The sequence below is a fragment of the Trichoderma gamsii genome (assembly GCF_001481775.2).
Source record: "Trichoderma gamsii strain T6085 chromosome Unknown Scaffold_5.2, whole genome shotgun sequence".
Lineage (NCBI taxonomy): Eukaryota > Fungi > Ascomycota > Sordariomycetes > Hypocreales > Hypocreaceae > Trichoderma > Trichoderma gamsii.
Window position 1 is genome coordinate 774,177 of NW_020171342.1, and position 27,438 is coordinate 801,614.

General features: G+C 48.3%; 8 protein-coding genes across 8 annotated transcripts; 4 read left to right on the forward strand and 4 right to left on the reverse strand.

Annotated features, from left to right (window-relative positions):
• On the forward strand, window positions 1-2,779 carry TGAM01_v202170 (fungal specific transcription factor domain-containing protein; the record flags this gene model as incomplete). Its single annotated transcript, XM_018800389.1, has 3 exons — window positions 1-1,024; window positions 2,080-2,381; window positions 2,438-2,779. The coding sequence occupies 3 exons, from the start codon at window positions 1-3 to the stop codon at window positions 2,777-2,779; spliced, it is 1,668 nt and encodes a 555-aa protein (XP_018666531.1).
• Window positions 2,780-3,259: 480 nt separating this feature from the next.
• TGAM01_v202171 (hypothetical protein) lies at window positions 3,260-4,276 on the reverse strand (the record flags this gene model as incomplete). Its single annotated transcript, XM_018800390.1, has 1 exon — window positions 3,260-4,276. One exon carries the CDS (start codon window positions 4,274-4,276, stop codon window positions 3,260-3,262), a length of 1,017 nt encoding a protein of 338 aa, XP_018666532.1.
• A 3,333-nt stretch (window positions 4,277-7,609) lies between these two features.
• On the forward strand, window positions 7,610-8,824 carry TGAM01_v202172 (hypothetical protein; the record flags this gene model as incomplete). Its single annotated transcript, XM_018800391.1, has 2 exons — window positions 7,610-7,892; window positions 7,947-8,824. 2 exons carry the CDS (start codon window positions 7,610-7,612, stop codon window positions 8,822-8,824), a joined length of 1,161 nt encoding a protein of 386 aa, XP_018666533.1.
• A 2,150-nt stretch (window positions 8,825-10,974) lies between these two features.
• Window positions 10,975-11,355, forward strand: TGAM01_v202173 (hypothetical protein; the record flags this gene model as incomplete). The annotated part of the gene is made up of 2 exons (XM_018800392.1): window positions 10,975-11,068; window positions 11,126-11,355. The coding sequence occupies 2 exons, from the start codon at window positions 10,975-10,977 to the stop codon at window positions 11,353-11,355; spliced, it is 324 nt and encodes a 107-aa protein (XP_018666534.1).
• Window positions 11,356-11,696: 341 nt separating this feature from the next.
• On the reverse strand, window positions 11,697-13,820 carry TGAM01_v202174 (FAD binding domain-containing protein; the record flags this gene model as incomplete). Its single annotated transcript, XM_024548938.1, has 5 exons — window positions 11,697-11,914; window positions 11,982-12,107; window positions 12,169-12,811; window positions 12,865-13,289; window positions 13,352-13,820. 5 exons carry the CDS (start codon window positions 13,818-13,820, stop codon window positions 11,697-11,699), a joined length of 1,881 nt encoding a protein of 626 aa, XP_024406341.1.
• A 2,548-nt stretch (window positions 13,821-16,368) lies between these two features.
• Window positions 16,369-18,791, reverse strand: TGAM01_v202175 (hypothetical protein; the record flags this gene model as incomplete). Its single annotated transcript, XM_024548939.1, has 5 exons — window positions 16,369-16,473; window positions 16,538-17,866; window positions 17,930-17,961; window positions 18,026-18,633; window positions 18,718-18,791. 5 exons carry the CDS (start codon window positions 18,789-18,791, stop codon window positions 16,369-16,371), a joined length of 2,148 nt encoding a protein of 715 aa, XP_024406342.1.
• A 757-nt stretch (window positions 18,792-19,548) lies between these two features.
• On the forward strand, window positions 19,549-20,603 carry TGAM01_v202176 (hypothetical protein; the record flags this gene model as incomplete). The annotated part of the gene is made up of 2 exons (XM_018800395.1): window positions 19,549-20,423; window positions 20,492-20,603. The coding sequence occupies 2 exons, from the start codon at window positions 19,549-19,551 to the stop codon at window positions 20,601-20,603; spliced, it is 987 nt and encodes a 328-aa protein (XP_018666537.1).
• A 4,148-nt stretch (window positions 20,604-24,751) lies between these two features.
• Window positions 24,752-25,966, reverse strand: TGAM01_v202177 (hypothetical protein; the record flags this gene model as incomplete). The annotated part of the gene is made up of 3 exons (XM_018800396.1): window positions 24,752-24,911; window positions 25,406-25,700; window positions 25,879-25,966. The coding sequence occupies 3 exons, from the start codon at window positions 25,964-25,966 to the stop codon at window positions 24,752-24,754; spliced, it is 543 nt and encodes a 180-aa protein (XP_018666538.1).
• Window positions 25,967-27,438: the final 1,472 nt, after the last annotated feature.

Below are 27,438 nucleotides of genomic sequence, written 5' to 3' on the forward strand. Positions count from 1 at the left end.
ATGCCTTTTAGCGAGCCCCGGTGGGATGGCGGTAAAGCCTCTTATAATGCTATAATGGAGTTGAGAGATCTTAAGCTCCGAGAGGCTTATGCTGAAGAGCCGGCACTCTGGGTTATGTCATTGCTTCAAGCTTTCGAAGTCAGGCGGGATATATGCCGGCATAATCACAAGAAATTTTTGAAGTGGGAAACGGCGCCTGTTATCAGGGGGTGGGAGCTCTCCGATATCGCGGCCTTTAAGAGCTCTTGGGAAATGGAAATCGACCTTGGCGCTTCTTTGGCCTCCTTGAAAAGTTCTAGCAGATGGCAGATCATTCCAGCTAAGAACAAAGGCATGATAGTGTTGTTCTATGAAGGACTTAGTCAGCCAATGAGCCCCCCAAAAAAAAAACGAAAAGAAAGCATGCAAAGCCTGGACACCTTTACCAGAGGGTTATCTTCTCGCAACTGTTCAGTGCTCGAGCCTAGGCTGGACCTCAACGATCTGTATCTCAACACCAGCAGTCCCGAGAAAATCGCTGCAATGCTTCGCCAGCCAACACCTGTTTCAGATACTGCTACTACTACGAGAGATGACACAATTACAGCCGACACCGAAGACGACTCGTTGCTTGGGCCCGCGATGGAGAATTCGGACTCTCTTGATGTTGACGATAAAGGGCAGTGGAGTTACAATGGCCAATTATCCACCACGATATTCATGCAGCGACTTCAAAACCAGTTTGGCAATTTGATCGCTTCTCTTCCGACGCGATCCAGGTCCAAATTTGTCGAGCAGGCTTCAAAAGATCCCATGACAGATACTGCGCCGTATACAATTTCCGTGAATTACGGCCTCCCGCCAGAAAGTCGCGCAAGGGTTCTCTGCCAGCTGGCTTTTGACGAAGCATGCGTTTGCTACCACTTTATCCACAACCCTTCATTTTGGACCTCTTTTGACCAGGTTTACGCGACACAACCGAATGATTACGGGGCAGAAGAGCGTGGCTTTTTGCCCCTTCTGTATGCTGTTGTTTCTGTTGGCTGTTTGTTCTCCAGTACCGAAGAAATTAAAAAAATGGCGAGTTAGCCATAATGCAAGGGTAAGATGTTGCTCCAAGCTATGTGACTTACAGGTCCAGCTCACCAAAGACTGACGTTCTTCAACCCAGGCTTCAATACTTTAGAGCTTGTCGAGCACTGCTTGATCTCACCGACTGTCGAGACCTAACCTCCCTCTAAGCAGTACTTTTCATGATTCTATTTCTACAGTCGTCTGCACCACTCATTGCCTGCTACCCTTACATCGGGATCGCTCAGAGGACATCCCTCCGTCTAGGCCTCCATCGGAAGATACGGGGCAACTTTGATCCAATCCAAAGCGAGCTTCGAAAACGAATGTTCTGGACCGTGTACGGTATAGATGTCTTCGTCAGCACCCGGCTTGTGCAGGTATTGATATGAAGCAGTATGAGCCAACTGCTCCGGCTAGCTCACGCCCACGTCCAATGGATGCTCTACCGACCATTCCTACAATTCGTGTCGGGGGACACCTGCCTGACGTCCCCGTGAGGAAGGAGAAGACGCCAGATCCTCATAGGGGGATAATAGCTTAGCGCCCCCAGTAGCTAGTTAGACCTTCAAGCTCTTATAACCCCATCATCGTGTTCCTACGTTTGTGACTGTAAAGACCACGCTTAGGGTTAAGACCTCCGACGCGCTTCTCCCTCGTTCCAATATATGGTAGCAATTGCTTGCACCACCACGATTGACGACCGATAATCCACCACGACGGAACCGGCACGATCTGCCGTCCTTGTGGCGCGACCGATCGTGGACAACACCTCCGGAAGACAGCCCGATGCCGAAAAAGGAGCGAAAAGCCGCACCCCCACGACAAGCCAACGGCCGTTTTCTACCGAAAAGAATCACAAACTCCACACTATAGACTCCCAAACCGACTGAGATTGAGAAGCTTATACCCCCGACCACACGCTGGAGGATTTCTAGCCCAATCCATCAAAAAACAACAACACCTCGCGCCCAACGCGTTACGCTCCGACGCGCTTCTCCCTCGTTCCGATATAATTCGTCTCTCAAGGCTTCCGAGCCGAAGGACTAGATAAACGGCTCTACATATGCGCCGATGCCTGCATCAGTGCTTCGAGAAACCTCATCGACATCACCAGAGATATGCAGGTCAAAGGGCTGCTGAGCGGCGCCGACTGGTTTCCCATGCATGCGACGTATTTTACCATTTTGACATTGACTTATCCGATACTTGAGAACAACCAAATTTCTACGCGTAAAACGGATGTTCTGGAAGGTGCATTTGAAGGCATGAGCGTGCTCGAGGCTTTGGCTAAGAACGGTTTGGCTATCGAGAGATGTCCTCGTCTTCCGGTCAGTTTGATGCTATCCAGGTGTTCCTTTTGAATATCACTACTGACACTTCCAAGTCGCTATTCAAGTACCTTCCCGAGACACTATTCAAGCCCAATCACCAAGTGGGAACTACCGACGTCGATAAAGCAGTCCTGTCCCAAACATACGTTTCCAGCACAAGTCCCCAACATGCCACGCTACAGACCCCAGCGTCCTCGAATGTGAACTCAGTCATGGACCGATCAAGCATACAACGAGAGATTGCTCCATCACAACAGCCTAGCTCCAATCAAGTAGAGTCAGACATGATGCGCATGTTCCTTCCGCCTGAAATGGTGGCTGCGCAAGCAGATAATGTTGACGACATATTTACACATTTTGGGATGGATATGTTTCATGCCAACGATGATAGCTAGAAGCTACGTGTAGTCTATGTTACACATCACACAGTAATAGAGACCCATATACTCTTCAATACACTCATCAGCACCTGTGTCACAGTTCTGTCTCAACTAATTATTACCTAATTGGGGCCAATTTAGTGTTGGAGTGGGACCCGGCCTCTTGAACCGACTTATCCGACCGACTTACCCGCGACCCGCCCCGAGTTAGCCTTCCGATTTATCCTTGCCCGATCTGATGTTGGCAGTTGTATGATTGTATGACAATGGACGGAGAAGGCAATACGTGGGTGCGTCCATTGGGTTTATTCATGAGGTGAGAGATGCAGCGGAGATTGTGAAAGATGTTAAAGGCAAAACAGTGGCTAGAATCAAGTCACTCCAGGAACGAAAGACGAGAAGTAGTACGAGTAGGAATATTTATTAAATGAAAGAGGGTATGATTAAAGGCTATCTATTGTACATTCTCACGTTTTTTGTTTCTCAATCTCTTCTTCACTTGCAATTAGCCATTGCAAACAACTGTTTCCACAACTCATCCATGTAAAACAGCGACGAGATATGGCTTCCGGGAAACAATCTGAGTGCTGCGGACTGATAACTAGCTACAAGCCAGTCGTTGGTGCCCCCTCCGATATAGTCACTCTGGGACCCAACCACCAGCATCGCCTTGGACGCATGCTCAGCGTCCAGAGTGCGCGGATCAAAGCCCCAGTCGGAGTGGATGATGTCAGAAACCTCCATGAAGCCATCCCAGTTTTTGCAGCACTTGATGGTACCGCGTGCCATTCGGTCAATAAACTCTGATTCTGTCAATTCATTTTTCGCTGCCCAGTCATAAAATAGCTGCTTCTCCTCAGAATCCATGGTATTGAATATCGTCTGTTTGAGAAATGCTCGTGCTCCGTCGAGAGACAGTAACTTGGATCCGATGGCAGACTTAAAGAGGCGCTGCAGTAAATGGAATGGAATGACTCTTGTAGGCGGCCCAATGGAAAACCAATTGTGCCAGTTGACCCTTTTTGCGTATCCCACATGATGCTTCAATGGAGAAAAGCCGCTTAGAAGCAGACATCCAGCGATTTTGCGACCGAATGGAAAGAGATCGTATGGGGCGCCGTACAGCATTTGCGCCTGCACAGTGCCGTATGACCCTCCCGCAAGGTAGAGAGTATCGAAATCGGCAGTGGGATAGAGATGGGTGAGCAAAGCAGCCATATCCCTCGCCAAGGAGACGTAGTAAGGCACAGTGAGATTACGAGTGCTTGAGTTGCCCATGCCTGGCAGCGTTGGTGAGATCCAGTGGGCTTGAATCTCGCTGCAGGACTCGGGAACGTTGGCTGCGGTGCCTACGCTCATGATGCCCGTAAAGAATAGGATGATGGTGCGCGACGTTGGGGGGCCGTTGTGCGCATAAGCTAGCTGTCTGTCTCCTGGCAGTAGGAGAATATGCTCTTCGTCTCCCTTGACTTTGTCGTATGGGTCGCTGATTGTTGAGTTGATGGCAGCCATTTTTAGTTGTTATAGATGTAAAGATGAACTTATTATAGCTGTATAGATGAGAACAAGACGACTGGTATTACATTGTTGAGATGACTGAGCACGTAAAAACGCATGTGGAAGAGAATTATAAACATTTTATAGAATATATAATACTAAATAATGTACTCGAAGCTGATCGCTTTGACTCGGGATCGCAATGTTCGCTATACTCACTGCCTATGTACAGGTAGTCTCAATAGGAGGACGTCTCGCGAACCGTATTCGTCGCATTCCAAGTTTTCACACCCGCTGTGACCCACTCAATCTTAGTTGGGATCGTTTTCATCGGATTGTCAGATAAGCGCGGCAGTGCCCGCAGCAAGTGTCCGCTTCTGGTAATGCCAAGCATGTCGCCGTTTCATGGAGCTGCGGCTACTTGATCCCTCGAGACTGTTGACACAAACGTCGTCTTCTCTAGAACCTCAAGCTTATTTTTTCTTTCTTTTTCTTTCTGGGGGGTTCCTTTTGGTGTTGCCGCGCTGACCTGCATGGCCGTCGCTATTATTGATGCACTTGCGACTTTATAAAACGGGCCGCCTAGCCAATAGCGCCATAGCTTAATTAGAATTAAAATGCCAGCTCAACCCCGAAACGCTTGTTGATACTCGTGCTACACGTCCAATAATACCGACGACAGCCGATGTCTGGACCAATAGCCAGCGAAAGCTATCGTTCCCAATGAGCGTTGCGCTGAGATTCCATGCCTTGCATTGCCATGACAGCCAGCAGCTGGCCCTTGGCAGGTACCAATTGCTTCGAAAAATAGAATTGACAACGGCAACAGGGTAGCTCATCAGCCTCGTATAGGTTTTTTGACCAAGCTTCCAGTAATTGAAGTTTACCAAGCATAGGTTCTACTGATTGACGGACATAGATACTCTTCATCATGTCATTGCTTTAGAGATTTTCTTCTTCGTTCTCTCTCAACATTCGTTGTTAGAACATGTTTTCACTAATTGGACATGGGAGCTGCCATGCCGTTTCGGCTCTATACGATGTTATTGTTCAGTATCATTGGGCAGCTCCAAATTAATCTACTCATGCGACAAGCTGTAAGAAATAAGACAGACTATAGTAGTTTTACAGTTCACCATCTTCATCATTTCTTCTTCTTTTTTTTTCTTTCTTTTTTTTTTTTTTTTTGGATTACGAGCATATGGACAAATGTTGCATCTCAACGCCTAGTATTTAATACCTTCTCCTAAATCATTTAAAGATATGACGCGATCGCCAACGCTAGTCTAGCATAATTTGTGTAACTGAAACACTGGAGGAAATTGGGCGACGCAAGAAATAACCACAAGATTAAGTTGAAGCTGTGTGAAGTATATACATATATGTTATATAGGCGTTATGGGAATCGGGGTCGGATGATCTTATAAAGCCATCCCGCCGACAATCGGAACTTGTCCGGGCGTGGTCCATCCATCGCCTGCCTGTTTCGTCCAAATGACTCGTAAAAGCGGAATAGCAGAATTACTCATGACGGCTTTCGAGGCTATGAATAATGCAGCAACATATGAATAGTAATACCGTGCTGTTCTATGATGAATTGAGTTTTCAGATTAGGTCAAGACGCCGAGCCGCGGTATGGCATGCCTAGTACGTGTTAGTCCATGCGAGTTGCGATTACATCTAGATTTTGCAGGGATGGTGTGGAGAAGAGACAATTGCTGATGCGAGGCAGGCAGACGAGGCACTTCTGCTGCGGGGGCGACAAATCGGGACGCTGTTCGAATACAGCAGCTGGTAGTACCGGCAGACTGGCTAGCAGAGCTGCCATTGGACGGAGGGATGGAGATCTAACTTGGCTTTAGGTTCTGGGGTTTTGACGGCTTGGCGGGAGCATGGCGCAACTACCCAAAGCAGTCAAGCATATACTGTTCGTATTCTTGATTTGCCGATAGCCCTGCAGAGTTAAGATATGTGGCTTGCTTTTTCCGGGAGTCTGCGGCCGTTGGTGCTACTAAGGCATGTATTAATTTACGACCGTTCAACTCTTTAGGAAGACGGCCGCGCAGAAGCCACGCCTCAACCATCCCAGACGGGTAATAGAGAAGAGCCATTTCTGGAAATCCAAGGTGAGATCTGCCGTCTGTCGCTGGCATACATAGGACTCGTTCAGGAGGACACGGGCTGTAACAAGGCGTGGCGAATAGAACACATCCGGATATTAATCCGTAGATACGGCGTCTGATCTACGCCACACAAGTATCCAGTACTCCGTTACAAGCATTGAACATCACAGGATACAAGTAATACAACGGGTAACGATGACCACAACATATCGAGACTAGATGTTGTTAGAAAGATTAAGCGAAGTCTTCCGGAAATTGTACGCACCAAGGAGTATACCTCTTTTATAGTTGTTATAAGCTTATCACTGGTGATGGAGCATATGTAAGCGTAATTTACTGTACTTATCGGATACAAGTAGATACTATCTAGATTGGTAGAAAAATTAATTACCTACGTCCTAGCTAAAGATAGCCAAGTGGCAAAGAAGTTGCTTATTGCTAGGTATGTGGCAACCTATAACGAATTACAATGTAGATTCACCGTGGGATGTCTATGGCTCGGGCGGCAGCGGCCGAATACCGCTATGCCTTGCCTTGTTAGCGGCCGAAGGGCAAAATGCACGACAGGAGAAGAGTTGCTTTTTACAGCAGGTAGTGAGTAATTCATTTCTGGTTAAGCATGGGTTAGAATGGCATCTATGATTGAATAGTAATGGTACCGTCACCGAGCATATAGTCTTGTAGTTAGATCGTCTCTTGAGCCTCTGGAATAGCTGAGCAAGCGTATCATCACATGTGGACTTTATGTCCATACGAACTCAATATGGCGCCATTTGGCCCGTATACAAACAATCCTTATCAGTCTCTAGTCGGATAAGACGGGATGAAGAAAAGCTACATGTCAAAAGTCCCATTTAACGTAATCAGTCTTGTCACAGCTATACGGATAACTGGTCTCTACATTGCTCTAATAGGAAGGAAACAGACCGAGCTGTATAGTTGCTCAAAAGTCCCAATGGGCGTGACGACTGTTGCGGCAACTCTACGGACAACTTTCTCTCCGGTTCGGACGAGGGAATCGAGAGACACAAGGTCAAAAGTCCCATTTGACGTGATCAATCTTGGTTTAATCCCTGCCATGATGCAAGAGGAGCCACGATGTAAAAGGAACAAGGGCAGAAGAGATTCTTATATATAAGTGTCTCGTCCTGCTCTGACCATCACCATCTCGACTCAACGACACTCACATCTCAAGATTGCCTGTCTGCTTCCATCTTCCGACAAGATGCTCTTCTCTTCTCTCGCCGTTGTTGCGGCCGCAAGTGCCGCGCTGGCATCTCCCGTCAAGCCCAGCGGCAAGACCGTCACTCTGCCCGTCAAGCGCGTCTCCAACGTCAAGTCGGCCAAGAACCTGGTCCAGAAAGAGCGCGCCCGTCTTGACAAGATCAACGGCGTCAAGACTGTCAACGTCGACGCTGTCTCCGGCCCCGTCACCAACGAGCTCATCACCTACGTGGCCGAGGTCACCATTGGCGGCAGCACCTACGACCTCATTGTCGACACTGGATGTAAGTCGACTCTTTTCGGATAGAGCAAAGACCTGATACTGACATCTGCTTCAGCCTCCAACACCTGGTGCGGTGCCCAGAACCGGTGCGAGCCCTCCTCCACCGGCCGATCCACCGGCGCCTCCGTCTCGGTGCCCTACGGCTCCGGCTCCTTCTCCGGCACCGAGTACATCGACACCGTCAGCTTCGGCGGCCTGACCGTCTCGAAGCAGTCGATTGGCGCTGCCTCCGAGTCCACTGGCTTCGACGGCGTCGACGGCATCATCGGCTTTGGCCCCGTGGGCCTCACCCAGCAGACCGTTGACGGCGCCAGCCAGGTTCCCACCTTTACGAACAACCTCCTCAGCCAGGGCTCCATCTCGACCGAGGTGCTGGGCGTGTCCTTCAGGCCCGAGTCCGGCAGCGACACCGACGACACCAACGGCGAACTGACGATTGGCGGCACCGACAGCTCCAAGTTCTCGGGCTCCATCACCTACTTCCCCACCGTCACGAGCGGCACCGCAGCCCGCTACTGGGGCATCTCCATCGCCAGCGTCTCCTACGGCTCGACGACTCTGGCCTCGTCCACCAGCGGCATCGTCGACACCGGCACGACGCTCATCTACATTGCCACCCCCGCCTACAACAAGTTCCTCTCGGCCACGGGCGGCTCGCTCGACCGCTCCGGCTTCACCATCTTCAACTCCAAGCCCACGTCCAACATCAACATCAAGTTTGGATCAACCACCTTCTCCCTCACCCCGGCACAGTACCTGGTGCCAACCTCGCAGTACAGCAACCTGGGCTTCCGACAGGGCAAGTTCTACGCCTGGATCTCCGACGGTGGCACCACCGGCGTCACCACCGTCATCGGCCAGAAGTTCCTCGAGAACTACTACTCCGTCTTTGACACCACAAACTCTCGCATTGGCTTTGCTACCGCGAAATAAATTGACTGAAATGTCCGTACGCTGCTTGTTGACGCTCTACCATGGTCTACGAAGTAACTTCGTTTAAAAGAGTGAAAATGTGGGTTTATAGCTAGAAAAATAAGCGTTATAAGGCGTGGCAGGATAAAAGTATATATGTCAACCGAAAATAAAAGAAATGTTATCTCATGAATTACCAACGAATCATCGGGATACTAATAGCCAGCTGTATGCCACTCTGCACTGAACCCAGTACACCATCGTAGCCAATTCACTCTCATCCGAACTCCAGTAGCGTTGCTGTCCAATAAAGTGAAAAACGTTGAGAGAACCCCTATATACTCATACAAAGTGTGAAATGGAAGACGACGCATCTCCATGGGTTTATTATTTGTAGCATACGCTGATTGCCGCTTTCCCCAAAATTCCTATCAAGAACGTGGAGAAGGCTCTACCGAAGCGCACCCTGTAGACTGTTAAAAGGTTATAGAATTGTTATGGAATGTTTAGTAGACAATAATGCGCCTGGGTCCCATCAGATCGGATGATCGACAATAAAAATGTCCAAATGTGGAAGCTACCATATAGAGATAAAGGCCGACGGAGAGGCTGACAAGCCTATACCGTGAATCGACAAGCGCAGTTCGCCCTGGTCTACAGAATATTATCTAAGAGACTGAGTAAAAAGGTCGTGAGTTACTCATAATCCTATTAATATTCGCAAATGTTTTCTCGTATTGAGGCTAAAAGAGTAGAGTAAGCTACAATGGACATGTAAAAGGGATTTCATGGCGCCTAACAGTGTGAGCTGGAAAAGAGCAAACAACATGGGACAAGAAAACGGATGCCGGCTACATTATAGGATGTTGCGTATCCGTACCAGCTACAGCCATTAGCCCCAGCCCCAGTAGCTTTGCCGTTTACTCTGTGTTAAGCTTAAGAGTCTATACCCATAACTTCTATTCTAAACACGGCATTGTGTCGTTTTTCGTATCCCACTCACAACAGAAGAACAGCCCAACAGGCGTATAGGGAATTTGTCTATCTGTATTAAAATATTCTATAGTGCAATACTAGCCCCAGTGATCGCTACTTTGGTGAGAACAATGAGGATGATTGAGAGCTGCATGAGCCCCAGGTCCCCAGCTAAATGCATATGTTTTGCTCGATAATGGCCTGGTCTAGAACTCGCTCCTCTTATTCTTTTCCTACATTTCATGCCTAATCATATGTGTTGTTCTGCGTAAGCCTCAGGTACGAGTGCAGAAGACCCTGCTTCCTGAAAGTCGGAAGTTATCCGGACGTGATTTATCGCCTGCATGATTATTTATTTAGCACAGGAAATAACCACGGCTTCCAAAGTCAATAGAGCTTCAAGCAAGTAAGTCAGCAATAATACTGTATTAAGGAAAGAATTTGTCCCCCTGAACGCAAAAGTTCGCTCACCGTTGTACCCCTTGCACTAATCTTTGAAGTAAATGATTAGACGGAAGGCTTAGATATGTATCTTACTCATATTCTCAATCTAAATCTTTCTGCTGGTCTGGAAAAGCCTTGGAGTATACGCTTGTGAGTTTCCATTACATCTACAGCTCACACGGATGGTGTGAACATTGAAGTGCTGGAACACTTCAGGCCCAGTCCAGTAGCGCCGCGACGAGCCGAGATATTGTCCCATGGAGCTTCTATCAGATGAGAGAATAGAGGTTAAGCCTGGTTCTTGTGATTAAAGGCGGAACATGGTATACTAGGTGGTAGCATGCGAGAAGAGGTACGCCTAGGGGTGCAGTCCGCTGCCCCTGCATGTTATTCCGTCAAATGTAAATATGCCGTTGGACTTTTCAACAACTTTATCTTAGCTTGATACACTTGAAGATTAGAAGAAAAATCATGATATTATCTTGGCAGCTTACTTTACGGGCCCTCGAATGTAGCAATTGGAGGACAGCCTGGCAGCCCGACCTTCGCTTATACTCCTATTTTTAGCCATTACGGTCTCTCATACTAGAATTTGGATGCATCTTGGAGAAGATAAATAGCCTTATTCCTCCCTTTGCCGTAACACACATCTTCTTTAGTACAACAGCATCTCAAGACACCTCAACGCCTCAAGTTCAACAACAATCTATCCAACAGGTTTCTCAATACCAACTCGAAGAACATTCATCAAAATGTACGCCGCAAAGATTGCCACTTCTCTTGGCCTTTTCCTCGGCTTGGCCACTGCTACTGTTAACATCGGCAAGGACTCTGCTGGCGATACTGGTAAATAAGCCCCCTCTCCGTAGCCTTATTACCATCTCACTCATTAACATATATTAGTCGCCTGGATCAGCGGCCAGTCCGAATGCCAAAATGTCTTTGTCGGCCCATCGGACCAGAACCCTTGTGGAACGCGCTTCACACTTAACAACGGCTTCACTTATTTCCTCTCAGGCTGTGGTGGCGCCGGATTGAGCTTGTTCAACAACGACAATTCTTTCAACAGCAACTGTCAATTTTCGCTGCAGAACCTTCAGTGCGGCGTCCAAGAGCAGTGGTCTTGCTTCTAAGCAGTTGATTCGGCGTCTCAAAGGCCGGCTGGCCAGTGGGAAAGTATATAGGTGCTGGATGAGATTAATAATCGAGTATTATCTACCACGTCTAGCGAGCTAGTTATATAAGCTTACTTCTTACACTCGTTTAAATTGACGTAAATAGTTAGTTATTGACAAGGGTTTATTGTACGTGCATTGAACATGAGTTGACTTGCAACTGTGACTTGTATTAAGGGCTGTAAGGGAAAATGGCGTCTGAACAAGAAATGGATACACAAAAGTACTACACCGGCTGATTACATATGCCGATTTAATGATTATTGACTAAGACGTGATTACAGCATCCATATTACTAGCTAGATGTAGCAAGCGATAACTGGCCGAATGCCTGGCCCATATATCCGCATCATTTCTGACAAAGTTGTCCATCTTGACGGACCTCCCATCTCTCGTTGCCCACACATGGCGAGCACCAGAAAACATCTGTTGGGTCGACTTGGCGCTTGATTTGCAGTAACCTTGCGTAGTTGCTGCCCCAAAAGGTTTGTTGATAATCTTTTTCGAACGGAAAGGCCTGTGGAGAATTGTTAGTATCTGCAAGTTGATAGGACTCAGAAAGGCCAAAATAGGAGATATATGACGTGCCTCGTTTATGTATGCGCCGCCTCCAGGTGTTAGATCGCGCAGAGGCTGGAAGTTCTTCTCTAAAACGGCTTTCGCTCTGTCCTCGTCGGTGCTGTTGAGCGGTGCAAAAGTTTCGCCATTCACTAATAGTCGTGTCATGAGTAAGAAAGGTATCATCAGTTAAAAGGTGATGCAGCAACTCACAAGCGTGAACGTAGGCAGTTCTCCATGCAGGGTTGACAGCATTGCCGCCTCCTCTTGGCACTGCCTCCTGAACACCCTTTCCAGCTACCATGTAAGCGGCCAATGAACCTTTGCTTCCAGAGGACAGTACTTCCTGGAGCGCATTTCCTAGTGCTTCTGAATCGCCCGTCAAGGCCTCTCCATCCAGAAGTCTAGAAACAAGATATGCACTTCCTCCTGCTGAATACATGTCATAGTTCTTGTCGAACCAACCCAGAAACGAATCGAACTGCTCGATGATGGTGTAGAATTGGACTTTGTTGGGCCAGCGCTGTTGAATAGTCTCGTTGATTGGATTAAATGCTTCGGTAATTACTTGGCTGCCGTCGATATCCTGCATAATGCAGCTTCCCACAAGTCCAGCAATGCGATCTGGGAGACCTGGTTCTTGAATGGGGTTTTGCATGTCTTTGGTCATAATGTTGTAACCTGATACACCTTGTTCCATCAAACTTGGCATTTGGGAGGCGATGTAGGCGAGAAGGTCGGGCACAAAGGACTCTTTGGTATCGGTGACAATTACGAGAGTCACACCTGTGACTTTTGGACTAGGATATGCCTTAAGCGTGGCAGATGTGATGACGCCAAACGTCGAGCCGCCTCCCTAGATTTTGACATTAGTAACAGAAGTTTCGTGGGAAATTGTCCACCGCTTACGCCTCGCATGGCCCAAAACAAGTCTGGGCTCTGGTCCTCGTTGACTGTCAAGATGTCTCCGCCTGGGGTGACGATTTCCATTTCCCACACGTTATCCGCCGCCAGGCCATGACTCGGTGCGAGGACCGAATGTCCGCCGCCTGTGATGTAGCCTCCAATGCCCACGCTCTTGGCGCCTCCGCCGACAATGGTTTGGTGGTGCTTGTCCGCGGCGGAGTAGACGTTGTACATTTGTGCACCGCCACCAACAGTATAAGAATCGCCAGAGATAATCCTTCCAGAGCCGCTGAGCTTGAGCTGGCCTTGGTTGTATGTGATTTGGTTGAGATGGTGGGTCCATATAGAGAGCGATCCGGGCGAGTTGGAGCGGCCCATGTAATCGTGGCCGGTATTCTTGATGTTGAGGCGGATGTTGTACTTGCGGGCTGGTTGCATATTGGTTAGCCAATGCGGATACCAGGAATACACAAAATGTGGAAGAAACTACCAAAATCAATGCCAATCTTGACGTGCTCAGCAGACGATGCATTCACCACGTAGGCGGGATATCCAGCAGAGGAACAGGTTGTATTCATCTCCGGCAGGCAGGTATAGTTGTCGTATTGGTCCCACATCACAGAAACTGGATTCTCGGTGTGGAACTCGTACGTCGTCCATTCTTCAGCGACGTCTGCACATTGGCTCGCATTGTAAGTAGGCTGGTCCGGGTGACATACGGCCCCAGGAGGAGAAGGCTGGAGGAGTCGTCCATCAAGTGTCTGATTGAGGGCTGCCCAAGTGCTGGCAGATGGCCAAGAAGATGTGCCTGGATAGGCCTTGCAGGATTCGGTTTCAGAACGAAGAGCGTGAGCTCCGCTGACCATGCCAGACAGAGCAAACAGCAGTTGATAACTGAGTGCCAACATTTGAAGGATTACTACACACCACTTGAGCTTATCGAAAGCGTATGCTGGCATGAAGCAAAGTGCTTTCCGTTCTTCCGTTCAGCGACGGACGCGCTCGAATTTATACCTGCCTGCAATCAACTAAAACCAGCCATACAAGTGGATGCTCGGTCGACGTCAAAGTGTCGGTATAGAAAGGTAAGAAGCTGAATATCTTGGCCCATGAAACGATGAATACGGCAGGAATTTGGCGTGATCCTCCAACGCCGCGGGGATTGCCTTGATCGCATAATTGCCGGCTGGCCAACTGCCGTCGAGCTGGCTGGGGTACCGTAGCAGTGGCCATCTGCCAGGCCAATCAACAGAGGCCGCATCGCTCGCAAAAGCAAAGGATTCGGGTGTGGCGTTTGCGCTAGCCGCCAGATTTGGCAAAATGTTGCGAGAGTGACGAGGGTTGAGAATGTGGAATTCCCGCTGAGTCATGGCCAAGGCAGAAGGAAAGCTCGTCGATCGGGTCAGCATCGTACCGAAGCTTCTGTCCATAAAAGGTAGTTTTCTGCCCGTAAAAAGGAGAGCTGCGTGTGAAAGGAGAGCTGCGCATGTACTCTGGCGATTCACTCAGGGGAGATTTTTGTGGGTATTTGCTTGGCTGTGGCTGTGGCTGCACCGATTGCGTGGCCCGTATACGAAGCTCCTTCGCACACTTGATAAGACACATGTGATAGAGGGCATATCCAGGATCAAACCCTCTATTGACAAAATAGTCAATGGGGTAGATGGTGTGTGTTCCAACGCGATATCAACAAGAGCAATTGTTATCGAGTTTTGTGAGAGAATCGGGTACGTGATCAGCCGAGAGATCAAGAGCAGGGAAGCCAAAGTTAGAGTTGAATCGGATGCTTTGAACCGATTACAGGCAGATACAGTAGGTTTATGATTCTACTAGAATCGTGCTGAGCCTTACTGCGATTCTCATTAATGTACCGTTGTTTTCGTTCCCTGCCACGCCTGTCGCTGACCGATATGATTCTGAAAGGTTTCGACTTGAATTAGTGGAAGTTACAGAACCATGGTTGTAGGCGTATACATGAACACCAGAAAAAGAGGCAACTTACCCGTAATGAGAAGAAGTAACAACTGTCTGAATGTATCAGCAAAGGCACAGATTATCCGAAAAGTAAAATAAATTCGGCAAATCGCCAGGCAGGCAAACATGGCGAGGTAGAGCTCGGGAAGCCAAGCTGTCATTAATTTCTCAACTCGAAACCCTTCGAATTGAATGTAGATGAGAAAGAACATGAATTGGAGAATTTGGGTACACAATTGCTGTAGATACTCAAGAGTAGCGCGGAGGAAATCCATGGCTGAAGCGCGAAAGGACACCTTGGCGGGTGCTGGTAACGATATTGGCGGCTGAAAGAGGACAAAGAAGCGGGAATTACAGTCACAAATGTACCATTAAATATATCGTGGGTCGCGGTATATATATATGGATTGTAGATATGGCCACGTACGCCTAAAGCAGCATAATAGGTCAAGCCAGACATTTGAGTTTTCAAAAAAAGTTTGTACCGACTGTGGCGTTCATCTCGAGGCGAAATCACGCATCTAAAAATGAATTACCGCATCACGGATAAAAGCCAGATGACAGAAAAAAAACTCGGTGAAAATGGCAGTGATCAAAAAGGAAGCCCTAAGCGTGTCATGGTGACATAAATGGAAAACAAGAGACATAATGTATGATTCATAACAACATGAGGGCGTGGCTGACATCGCAAACAGTGGCGTCCTGTATAGACTTCGTACGTTGAAAAGGTTCTAGAAGCCTTAAAGTTGAAAGACTTGGCGTTCTGTATAACTCATCTGAAATGAAGAAACTGCACAAGGCCTCCAGTAAAATGTTTTATCCATTGCAACTCGCAGGATTTGTTAATTGGTAATACATCTATCTGACTAGCAAGTTGATAGACTCTCACATAAGCGCTATGGGCATTTGTAGTAACTTGTTTGCTGCTATTCTGCCTGTTTTTTTGTATCAAGCCCTGCAAGACTGTAAATGCTTCTTACGCTTTCTTTTGTAGTAAATGTGTGTTAGGTATGCCAAAGTCGCCTTCCCTGATGTATATTTGTACCAGGCTTGCTCTCTTGTGCGAGCCATTCAGCTCCAGAAAACTTGACGCGCCTATAGACGAAGGCAACCATCGTGTTTCATAAGGTCTGAATAATCGCATAATGAACTACTCTTTCTGCTCGAAATGCAGCATCAACTGTTATGTTGCTGGATTCGTCATTGTCGACGGTGTTGAGTAACCCATATTTTGTCTGAATGCGCAGATTCTGCAGGGGCGGCGCGATGGAAAGTCGCTTGAAGAATTTAAGGATACACAAACGCATTATTGGAACGGGAGGGGCGAGACTGGCTTTCGAGATAGATTGCAAAACTTCACCGTGTGGAGGAGGCCTTGTTTAGAACAGCTATTGAATGAACGCTTGTATGGAACAGGTATTTGCAAGGCTGGCTTGAGCGTGATATAGTACACCTCGACAGTGGTATTCGCAGGCGAAATTCTGGTGTAGGTCAGATCAGAACCACGTATATTACACGTATATGTACATCCATCTATTGGTTCAGGTCAAACCAGTTGCTCCCACTCAGATCCATGTTGAACCCCTCCAGCTGAGCCGCATCCATCATATTGTTCTGAAAGTACTGATCCAACAAGCCCTGTCTCTAGTTAGTCTCTAGTCCTCTGCTCATGTTCACAACAAAGCAGTCTGATTCCACTTACCCAGTCAAGCCCCTCTGTGCCATCAATCATTTGCGACATTGTCCCTGCGAATGGGAAGAGTTCTTCGGAAGGATTATCCGGGATAAACTCCTTTGCGGGGGGTTCGTTTCGGCGAGTATGGCCGGACTCTTTCTCTGCAACCTTTTGCACCATTAGATCGAGCGCCAAAGCCGCGATTTGCGCCTCGGGGGAGGTTGAACCACCGGACGCCCAGATTTGTTGTGATGTTTTCAACGCGCGATACTCTCTCTCGGCCAAACTTCCATCGTTCTTACCAGTAGTAAAGGGGCGTGATGTTCTTCGGAGCGAAACTGAAAGATGTAGACAAAGCACCATGGCAGCTAGAAGAAAGTCATGCACGGTGAGTGACGACATCATCCACCGATCATCATATAGACGGCCTCCAGGCTGCGATGCTTGGTGTATATCCGCCTGGCGAGCCAGAATATCGAGGGCCGCCTCAGCACAGGCACGCCTAGAGTGCTCAGCCCTGTGACTGTCCACTTCAGAGGTGATGAAGCGTCGATGCAGGACAATGATGCCTTTCAGTTTGAGCATCTCCAGCGTACATCTCTCAAATATCACGCTCGACGTATCCATAAACGACTGGCTAACGTCCTTTGCTTTCAAGACATCCGGCATAGCACTGTATGCTTCCCTCAATTCGTTATCCAGCACGATTGTGGTGTCATAAGTCGGTGGCTGTATAGAGAGTGAGTGCGCAACAATCTTCTTAAAAGCGGCCATGATGCCGGCCTTTGCAATTGGATATCGGATGGGCGTGTTTTCGTATAGTGGTCGACCTGGAGGTAGCAAAGTCATTCCTATCTCAAGATCAGAATACTGTAAATTTCTGGGCACTTTGGTGTCGCAAAGCTCGGTCGGAATCATGCTAGGGAGCCCCATCTGAAAGGACATGAGTGCATCTACTTGGATTATATTGTGCCAAACGCGACGTCGCATTTCTCCATCAAAGACGGAAATTCCTCGTAAGTTATCTGGGTCGTGATGATAGCCCATTCTAAAGGCGAGGCGAATCAAAGTACCCATTTCGAACCAATGATCAGAAGTGAGCTTCTTATGCGCCATAAAGGAACACTGCAAGTGGATGACGAGGATTTCTAGGGAGTAGGAGTTCGCCGTAGCAAACTTTCCCAGTATAAGACATTGGATAGCTCTTCGTCGTAAGGTAAGAAGAGTAGAGGTTGTAGTAATTGATTCGGATGGAGCTGAGATGAAGCGAAGCGTCGTTGTGAGGCTCAAAACAGAGAATAGGAGGGAAATCCAAAGCGGTGGTGCCTTTGTGGGAGATTCCCAGAACTTCTCATACTGGAGTGGCCGTCGCCGTCAGCCTTGAACAGCGGAGTCTTGAGATTAAAAGGCGTAACTTACTTCTTTTTGAAATTTTTCCGGATGCAGAATACCTAGTGAGTTACCCATATGAATATAACAAGTCCAAAGAACATATTGAGGGATCAGCCACTTTACCTGAAGCCATGAATCCCGAATTGAAATACTGAGAAATAAGCGCATCGCACGTTTGCCTTGGCAGCAGATCGGTCAAGACATCGTCGATGTCGACGGCCGGAAATGCGCCAAACAAAAACCCGGCTTCCTCTTCCAGTCCATAGCTCTTGTGCGGTGGCTCTTCCTGAAGCAAGGGGCGATCAAATGCCGAAAGATGCTCCCGAACCTCTTTAATTCCGTCCAGTATGGCCATCCAGTGGCTTGGGTCTACGTAGCTGACTTGACCGTCGCCAGATTCATGGCGATGAGGTAGCTCAGGAGGTAAAACGTGATCTTCTTGATTGCTTTGTGTTGACGTTGATGTTGACATGACAGACAACTCATACTTTTGATATGAGGCTGACACTCTGCTCGTATTGGAGCTGGCCGTTGACTGTCCGGGATGCTCGATGGGGGAGGTCGACGACACCATTGACGATAACATGCTTTCCAAGTTATCTAACCGCTCCTGAATGTTCACTTTGGGCGTGCGAGGCTTGTTTCGAATGGCGTTGGGCGCATAGCGGCAGGATGCTGCTTGGCCTCGCTTGGAGCACCCTTCGCAGGGCTGGCCCCGGCTGCACATTTGCCTAGTGATGGGTAACATAGGTAGGTAAGTATAACTCGAGGGCTATCGTTCTGGCGTGAAATTAGAACCTCGCACATAGACTTACTTTCGGACTCGACATGGCTCGCAAGAGACCGGGGCTCGATTGCGCTTCTCGATCTTCCTAGAGCTAAACTCCATTGCGCGACGGCACGGAGATGGAAAGATTGACAGACAGGTGGATAGATAGGTAAACAGACAAAGAGACGGACAGAGAAGCGGACAGAGAAGCGGACAATGATGCGGACAAAGAAGCGGACAAAGAAGCGGATTAAGAGACGGACAGCTGGACAGACAGGTGGACGGAGAGACAAAGGCAGACAATCAAGCAAGAAAGGGTTATAATTGCAGATCAAGGCGTTACTGATACAAGAAACCTGGGCGGCAAAGGTGCAACTGCAGAGTAGCTGTACAGTCGCTCATCGACAGTTGAAGAGGACCGACAGTGGAGCAGGCGGAGATATTATTGCCGCTTGGATCCGACAGCACCTGATCCACCCGCCAAAGACTCCGAAGCCAATCATTCCTCGATCAGAATACCGTGAATGGACTAGACTCTCCAGCTACATATTTGCAGCGGAGATATTATCCCCGCGCTCCATATTAGTGGTCCTTTCCGCCAGCTGCTGCTTTCGAGGCTTCGGCGGTCTGGTAAAAGCGAAGTCTGTAAAAGCGAAGTGTTTCGCCAAGTCAAGAGGCTTCCAACATGGAATTGAAACGCGTAATCATATTGACTGACAGTAGAAGACTTACTTTTAAAATATAAAGGCAGCCAATACCATCGAAATGTCGAAAACAAAAGTGCAAACTCGCTTCTCTGGTTTCTCAGCCTCAAGAGCCATCTACCTCAAATCACCATATCTCTTAACAAATATTTTTTCACCTGCGAACATTGACCATGGCTAGCCACGCCTATGCTTCCGTCATCTACGGGAGACTCTTCGTCACGCTCCCCGTCCCCAGCACGAGAACCGATCTTTCGAACCAAATCATCATCGTCAGTGGCTCAAACACGGGCCTCGGCCTCGAGTCTACTCGCCATCTGTCTCGTCTAGGTGTCGGCAAAATCATCATGGCCGTCAGAACTCTTGCCAAAGGCGAAGCAGCCAAGAAAGAGATTCTCAAGTCCACAGGCAAGCCCGATTCCACCATTGAGATCTGGCAAATCGACATGGACAGCCAGGACTCGGTCAAGGCATTCGCCGAGCGAGCTTCTCAGCTGCCTCGGTTAGACGGCGTGTTGGCCAACGCAGGTCTCATGACCACACAATTTACCCTCAGCGAAGGCAATGAAAAGACTCTCAATGTCAACGTCGTCAACACGTTTCTCCTCTTCTTCCTTCTCCTTCCGGCAATGCGCAGATCCGAGCAGCAGACTGGCTATGCGTGCCGGTTTGTGATTGTCAACAGCGCGTTGCACATGGCAGCTCCTCTGGCCGAGCTCGATGCGCCAGTGATATTCGATCGACTCAATGACCCAAAGCAAGCACTCATGGACGGGAGATATCCTCTGTCAAAGCTTCTTGTCCTCTATGCGACCCGCGAGATCGCCGAGAGAGCCAAGTTGTCCAACAAGGGCAAATTCATCATCAACGCGCCGAACCCAAGCTGGTGCAAGTCTGATCTAGGCAAGGAGTTGGAGTCGTTCGGTTACAACATGGCTGAAAAGATTATGGCTCGTTCTACAGAAGAGGGAAGCCGTGCTTTGGTGAACGGCCTGCTCTTTGATGAAACGAGCAATGGTCAATACCTGACAAATTGCAAAGTACAAGCGTAAGTGTTGATCACCTCGAAATGCATATACGGCTTATAAAGTACTAACGAATCATGTGTCTATTTAGTCCGGCAAAGCATGTTACGAACCAGTGGGGTCAGCAAGTACAGAGGAAATTCTTTGAAGAGCTCGTGGGCAAGCTCGAGGCCATTGCTCCAGGCGTAACGTCCAGTCTTTGAGCATGTATTTTGAGCAAGTAAACACTCCTCTTGCCAGCGAAAGTTTTACGCATATTACAATTCAGGAAGGGCGACGGTTGAGTTCGGCACATCTGTTCACGCTTCAAAACATTGAAGCTGGATGATTGGATGGCTCTCTCTACTTATTTATCAATTATTAATTCTAGATTATTCCACACTACCTCTGTTGCCTTTATAAATTTGTTTTCCGTATCAATAAATTTGAAATTCATATAACTTTGAATAGCCCATTCGTATGACTACAAGTACCTATAGTTAGATGAGGTGCACGCCTTGTATCTGATGACTGACAGCAAGTGCCATGGTATTGCGCTTCAATCGCTGACGCATTAGCTACCACAACCACTATAGCTTCAGCGAGTAATAGTGCTCTCTGCCACTAGACCTCTGGATATTGTGAAATTCCATCATATGCAGGTACATGTAGCAAAGCTCTATGCTCATCCAGGCAAAGGAACCATGGCAAAGCAAGTGAAACACCCCCGGAAATAATATAACTATGCGCCGAACGCCTCAACTACTCTCAAGATGGCGTTGTAGCCGCATATGCCATTGAGATTGCATCAAAAACATAGGCGCTGCAACCTGAACGAAGGTGGATCGAGTCTTCATGTTCTCTTCTCTCATTGACCTCGGCACCCAAACAATTGAAGCGGCGGGCAAGAATAATTGTCGATTACTGCAATCGACGAAAGGGAACGGGAAGCAATAACAGCAGCTCCCATTCACTAGACAAGGTCATTCGATTAGTCGACGAGGTAGGAGACAATGATTTGCCCCGTGGTCATTCATCTACCTAGGTGGCGGTAGCTTTGTTAATTCATAAGGTACCTAGTGGATTATATAGGTACTTTTGTAAGTAAATGGCACGTTTTTATGCTAAGGAGCCTTGTCAATCTTTTGTCTGCTGCAAGGATTTACCGTCATTCTTGACCCTTCAGCGGGTGATAATTTCACTGCAACGTTTCGTAGAGCTTTTGAGAGTCTCAAGATTTCTTCTTTGGGCATTATGTTTCATCAGAGAGCTTGACTGAAAGCTACCGCACTTCCTACAAGGAAATTCTACTAAAATGTGTCAATTGTACACTTTGTTGGGGCTGATTGATGCGAAATATATCGATTTTTGTAGGGTAGGGGACTTTCGTCTACTCGGCGGCGCTAGACGACTCCTAGCCCGACACATATTGAATAAGAAACACTATTCAGACAAGTACTAGCATGATACTACCGTTCGGATTGCTGGGTAACACACTCGACGGTCATAGAGCTCTTGCTGCCTTCGAGCGACGTCATCTGGCTAGCGATTGTGGTGGCTTGTCGACATCGAGTTCCCATTAATGAAGCAGATCTTGAAGACACTTCCCTTGGGTTTCACCTTCGCAACGCTGCCTTTCGCAGCATTGCTTCATTGGTCTCCGATGATCTGCACCACTCTGCCTAGGCGCCTTTTTATACGCTTGCAAGCTCTTTGCGAAGCCATATTCTTAAGAGAACATTATCCTCCCATTCGTCCTGTAGGTCGCACAGTTGCTTTTTGCCTCTTTTGGTCGAACGTTGGCGCGTGAAGGATGAGTCGTGCCGGTGGCTGAGGGGAAGCCGTCCGAGCTGCACAGGGTGACAGAAGCTGGGCACGACAAGTTGGTATATATGTCGTCTACAGCAAATGTGATGGAAGATGTGAGCGTCCCGAAGGCAGCTGCCAGCATCTGGCTGCCGATGTCCCTTGTAGGCTTCGGCTGTCCGGCGTGCGGTTAATAGCCAACTCAGAACTGGTACCGAGAAAGGGAATCCGACTGTCCAGTTAAAACATTGCATTGCGATGGCCACAAAGTGGCGTTGACGCAATGTGATTTCTGCCCAGTGCTCTGAATACAAATCAGAGTGAAGGAAGTCAACCAAGCGCGGGTAAAAGGCGGGAGTCTCGAGCCGATGATTGTCATTCGGTTTTTGTGCTTTGAGTATACTGGCAGCTGGTGGAAGAATGCTGAGGCGTCTAATACTTTAATGTATTTCTTTCCACGGAGAGATGAGATAATGTCCTCCTGGGATGGAATGGGGTAGACGTCTGGGACCGTGAATTCGTTTAGAGCTCGTAGGTTAATGACCATACGGCTTTTTCTCTCCAACAAGTTTTCAATTTCTTTAAATTTGGCCTTGATATCTTTTGAGCCTCCCCAGTGCGACCCGTTTTGGGCGACCAGAACTCGCGTGTCTGTACACTTTGCCGGGGGCTTCAAAGCATTTCGGGTGTTCCTGCCATTGTCTTCCGGCCATGTCAAACCCTGCCTTCAGGAACAGGTCGATCCATTCATCGCGTTGCTCCGCAGTGAAGCCCAGCACCCTGGTTCTGACATACGGACTCCTTCGTGATGACTTGGTATTGGTTGGTGAATTCACTAGCAGGTGGACACCACTCGGGTGGCCTCATTGGTATTGCCATTGTAATAGTCCCAGTCAACCTGCTTTTGTTTGTCCTTTTCAAGGGGTCTTTCCAAGCAATATCTGTGTTTCAGCAACGTTGCCCTTCCATCTCATGCCATCACATCCATAACGCAGTATCCGTAGCGAAAGGCATTTTGCGTGCTCGTGGTGCCAGCATCGCCGTGTCTTCATTCCTTCTTGCGATCCAGGTGTCTCTGTGTCCACGAATTTCACCCCTTTCAGTATTCCTGCAGGGCCAGAACCCTCGTTGTTCTCGACTTGTGTGGGTTGTTCCATCGGTCGACATCGTTTCAGACCAACCGTCTCATTTTCCAATGACCGCAATTCATCGTTCATTGAGGTGGTCAGTTATCTGTTAGATTCTGCGAGGTCTTACACCCCAAGCTGCAACGGAGCGAGCACTCGTTCGGTGTTGCCTCTGGCGTGTGCGTCTTGATGAAAGATGCGACAATTAATTGTTGTTGCGACCTCGGATGTGGTTTTTGCCACGGCTTCAGGCTCCTCAGATTTATTCTATGAATCTCATGGTAGCCAAATGCCTCGCCGTCTAATTAATGACGCGCATAATTGGATCAACGAGATGATATCGTGCTGAGCTTGGCACTTGGATTTCATCCATCTTCCAAGAAGGAACCATCAAAGGCTTCTACGCCTGCTGGTTTCAGTATCAGTGGCCGTTTCATTGCTCCAGCGCTGCGTTATTGAGTCATTGGCGAGGAACTCTATCTTCGGCGTGGAAACATTGTCTTGAACCTGATAAGTGATCTTGCTGATCTGGCGTTATTGGACGCATTAATCTGCACACGGGTCACTTGTTGCCAATGTGTTTTTAATCTCATTATGAGTCGCCTTTTTGTCGGCATTGTCCTGCTTGCGCTCGGCGAGCGATCATTCAGTGGCGTCAACTCGCGTGCCCAAGCATTTCACGAGGTTGTGGTGGTTTGGTTGAACGTTTAGAAGGACGGCTTGATCGCCAGCGTTATTGTTTATTGTCGTTGAGCCGCTTGCGGCTTGAGGAGGGGTAAGTCTTGCAAGATTTGATTGATGAATTGGTCTTGGGCAAGTGCTGCCTGACATTGGCCTTGAGCTGTGGCCTTGCGTTTGGTTTGCGCGAATGCATATTGGGTTAAGAACTGCCGGGCTTAAGGCAGCGCCTGGTGTTTCTATTGACGGAGTTGGCTGACTCGGCGTAAGGCTGACGGTATGCGTTGGAGAAGAATGAAGAGTAAGATCGCCGAGGCCTACAACGTGGGCATTAAGAGCTGATGCGTTGCCGCAGATTGCCTGCATAAGTATGGGCTTGGGATAGGTTGTTCTGTCCTGTGATCTTTGAAAACTTTAAAACGCGTCAGTGAACTTTTCGTTTCGTTCGGACGGCGTTCCATAAAAAGGTTCAGAGCAGTAGTCCGTTAGCGAAGCCGTTATCCATGGGGTATTTTTCGCGCCGAAACCCCTCAATCACTTTCCCGTGCTCTCACAAGACAAGGTCGCCGGGAAAGTCCTTCGTAAGTACTCTGGCGCTGACATCGCTCCAGGTTTATCTTCATAACATAAGAGACTAAGCCTAACTTGACATAGAACAACGTCTTGGAGAACGCAGAAAGCCCTGAGCTGCAAAAAAAGCAAGCTGCAACCGAAAGGGGAAGCCCATTGGTTCTGAGCAGTTATAAAGATCGTCGATTTAGTCATGGGTACGACATGTTCGCAAATATGTCGTCTGCGGCAGATGGAATGAAAGATGTGAGCGTCTCGAAGTCGGAAAATTTTGGATTGATCTCTTGTTGAGCCTCGAGTAGTTTGTTCTTGGTTGACGTGTGCGATTCGACGGCCTCTTCAGCAACGGCCCTGCAAACAGAAAAGCATTAGTAGTGCTCGGAGACAGTGCCACTCGACGAATTGATCGCGGCTTGATAGCTGACATATTTTTGAGAAGTGTTAGAATATTCCCCTCGACAACTCTCATCCCACGCAGCATCTGTAGCAAAGGGCTTTGGTGTAACGCAGCGGCTATCTTTGCTCCGGTTTGTTCACACATACAAGAAACAGGAATACGACTGTGTCAGAGAGGATCCAAGTGCCGAGCGAAGGCTTCGAGTCCTTATACCTCTGGCGTCGTCCCATATCGGCGAAATCGAATATCAGCATACCTAAAATAGCCCGCTGAGCTTCAAGCACCAGCGCCAAATGTACCTTATTTACAAACGACAAAGTCTTTCAAGCCATAGTACTTCACCTGAGATGCCAGGAGCTTGGGCTGCGTGCGTAAGGTAGTCTTTTCGGGGAGGAGATTCCAATCCCACGCCCCCATAATGTCCTTGTACTCATTGGCCTTTACTTACGAGTACAACGTTCCGTCAGAACAAATCCCTTTCCAAAGAGTCTCTGTATCCCACAAGAATGGGCCATCTTGATGAATGCTGCCCATCTGAGCTACCCTCGCGCTCAGAGGAAAGTTATCCAGCACCATAATTCTGTTGTCCAAAAGACGGCACGACGGGTCATCTTGATGGGTGCTGCCCATCTTAACCTTTTGGATATTCTGCTCTCGGCGAATCTGAACTCGAATAACTCGATCGTTGCCGTATCCTTTCCGAAATGAGGGCTTAATGCTTAATGAGAGCGACGACTCCGAACCTGCCATTACCATTCATAGCCGTTCCATTGAGAATATGAGCCTAGATGAAAATGAAGGCGAACGAGGAATCTCTGGTGATGACACATATTTTCACGCCGTATATAGTTCATCTGCATTTGCCTAGGAGGGGCAGATTCTTGTCATTTTTGGGAGGATGGAGTTCTTCACCGGACCGACTGGGAGTGACATCTAGTTCGCTGACCTTGGTTGGTGCCCTTAGGACCCGGGCACGGGTGTTGGGCTTTGAACCAAGTTTTGGGACCATGGTGAGAGTGTTTCGCGTGTATCAGTCGTGACTGAACGATGGCACTCGACTTCCGTGCTTGGCAAATTCTTAAATGGTGCCTGCGCGGCCAAGATGTTTGGGGCTATATCCAAGCCCACACTTGGGCTCAGGAAAAAGGGAAAAGCTATCCAGCACCCCAGTTCTATGATCCAAGAAGTGGCACTTGGGTCAACCCTGACATCGACCAGAGGCGCTCGCCTGCGCTCCAACAGTATCGTTGTCGACCCTTTCCGAAAAGCAGCTCCCAGGGTGCACCCGTACGGAGGTTGCCTGCTGACGTGGAGATTTCTGAGGCCCGGTGCGTGCATCACCAGCCACGCCAATAGGGGGCTTGAGAATCTCGCGAATGGTTGGTGTCTTTGATGAGTTTTGAGATAGTATGTGCTTTGCGTTGGCGACGGCTGAACTTATGACCGATGCTCAGACAGACATGTTTGGCCGTGTAGCACCCGTGCTTCCAAGCACCTAGTCATGGTGGCTTAGTAGCACGATTCATGCACTTCTCGTATCTCTGTGCCCTACCAACGTGTGTACCGCGGCTTGATGATGTCTTGTATGTATTGCCGGCTCCAAAAGTCTTCACAAAGGTAATCGCCGAGAACATCAGGAACGTACAAACAAAACACATCGACGACAGGGCCATAGAATTTAGCAACCTTCACCAGGTCGACTACCTTGGGTTTGTGATGACCAACTACAAACTTGGCTATAAGTATATCGCAACAGCCGTAGAGTTTATTCCTGACTCAAATGTCCAATATCGAAACCAACGAAAGAGAAGCAGGCAAGAAAGGACACAGGAAAGGCGCAGTGTCAAGCCTTTTTTTTTAAAAGAAAAATCTCCAAGCAAAGGTAAGGCAGGAGGTGAGCCTCATGTATCCAGTTGGGATAGATAGTGTGGAGAATTTCTGGACGCAGTCAATCCAGAACCGAAGTGGTCCGTCTCTTTGACAATGTTCAGATTTTGATGTGCTTTTGCGCTGGCAAAAGTTGGATTCATCACCAATGCCATGGAACATCTAGTTGAGATAACTCGCCTACGGTGTATCGTACTGCTGCATCACGAGCACTGTTCCCTTGTTAAATGCTCGGTCACTTCCAGCCTCGATGACGTGGTCTTCCCTGTTTTACATCGGATTCTTGTCCCAGACTTTTGTCTTCCTGTCTTTACAGAGCCTCTGCGTATGCCTCTTCTCCTCATTCGTCAGTTACTTCTGTGGTCGCCTAAGTGATTGGCTTGCATGGCACATCTAGTTGCGCAATGGGCAGCGTATTCTTGGGCTGTTTGACTGAATGTGAAAATTTCCAACACTGTGAGGAGGGTTGTCATACGGAGCATTTTCACCAACGTTGCCGCAAAGATGCTAGGCAGGCAGTGAGGATTGGAGCTCGTCTCGGACACAGCCAATCTAGAAGTCAAACGGCGCGCCAGCCTGAATCTAGTTCTGCAA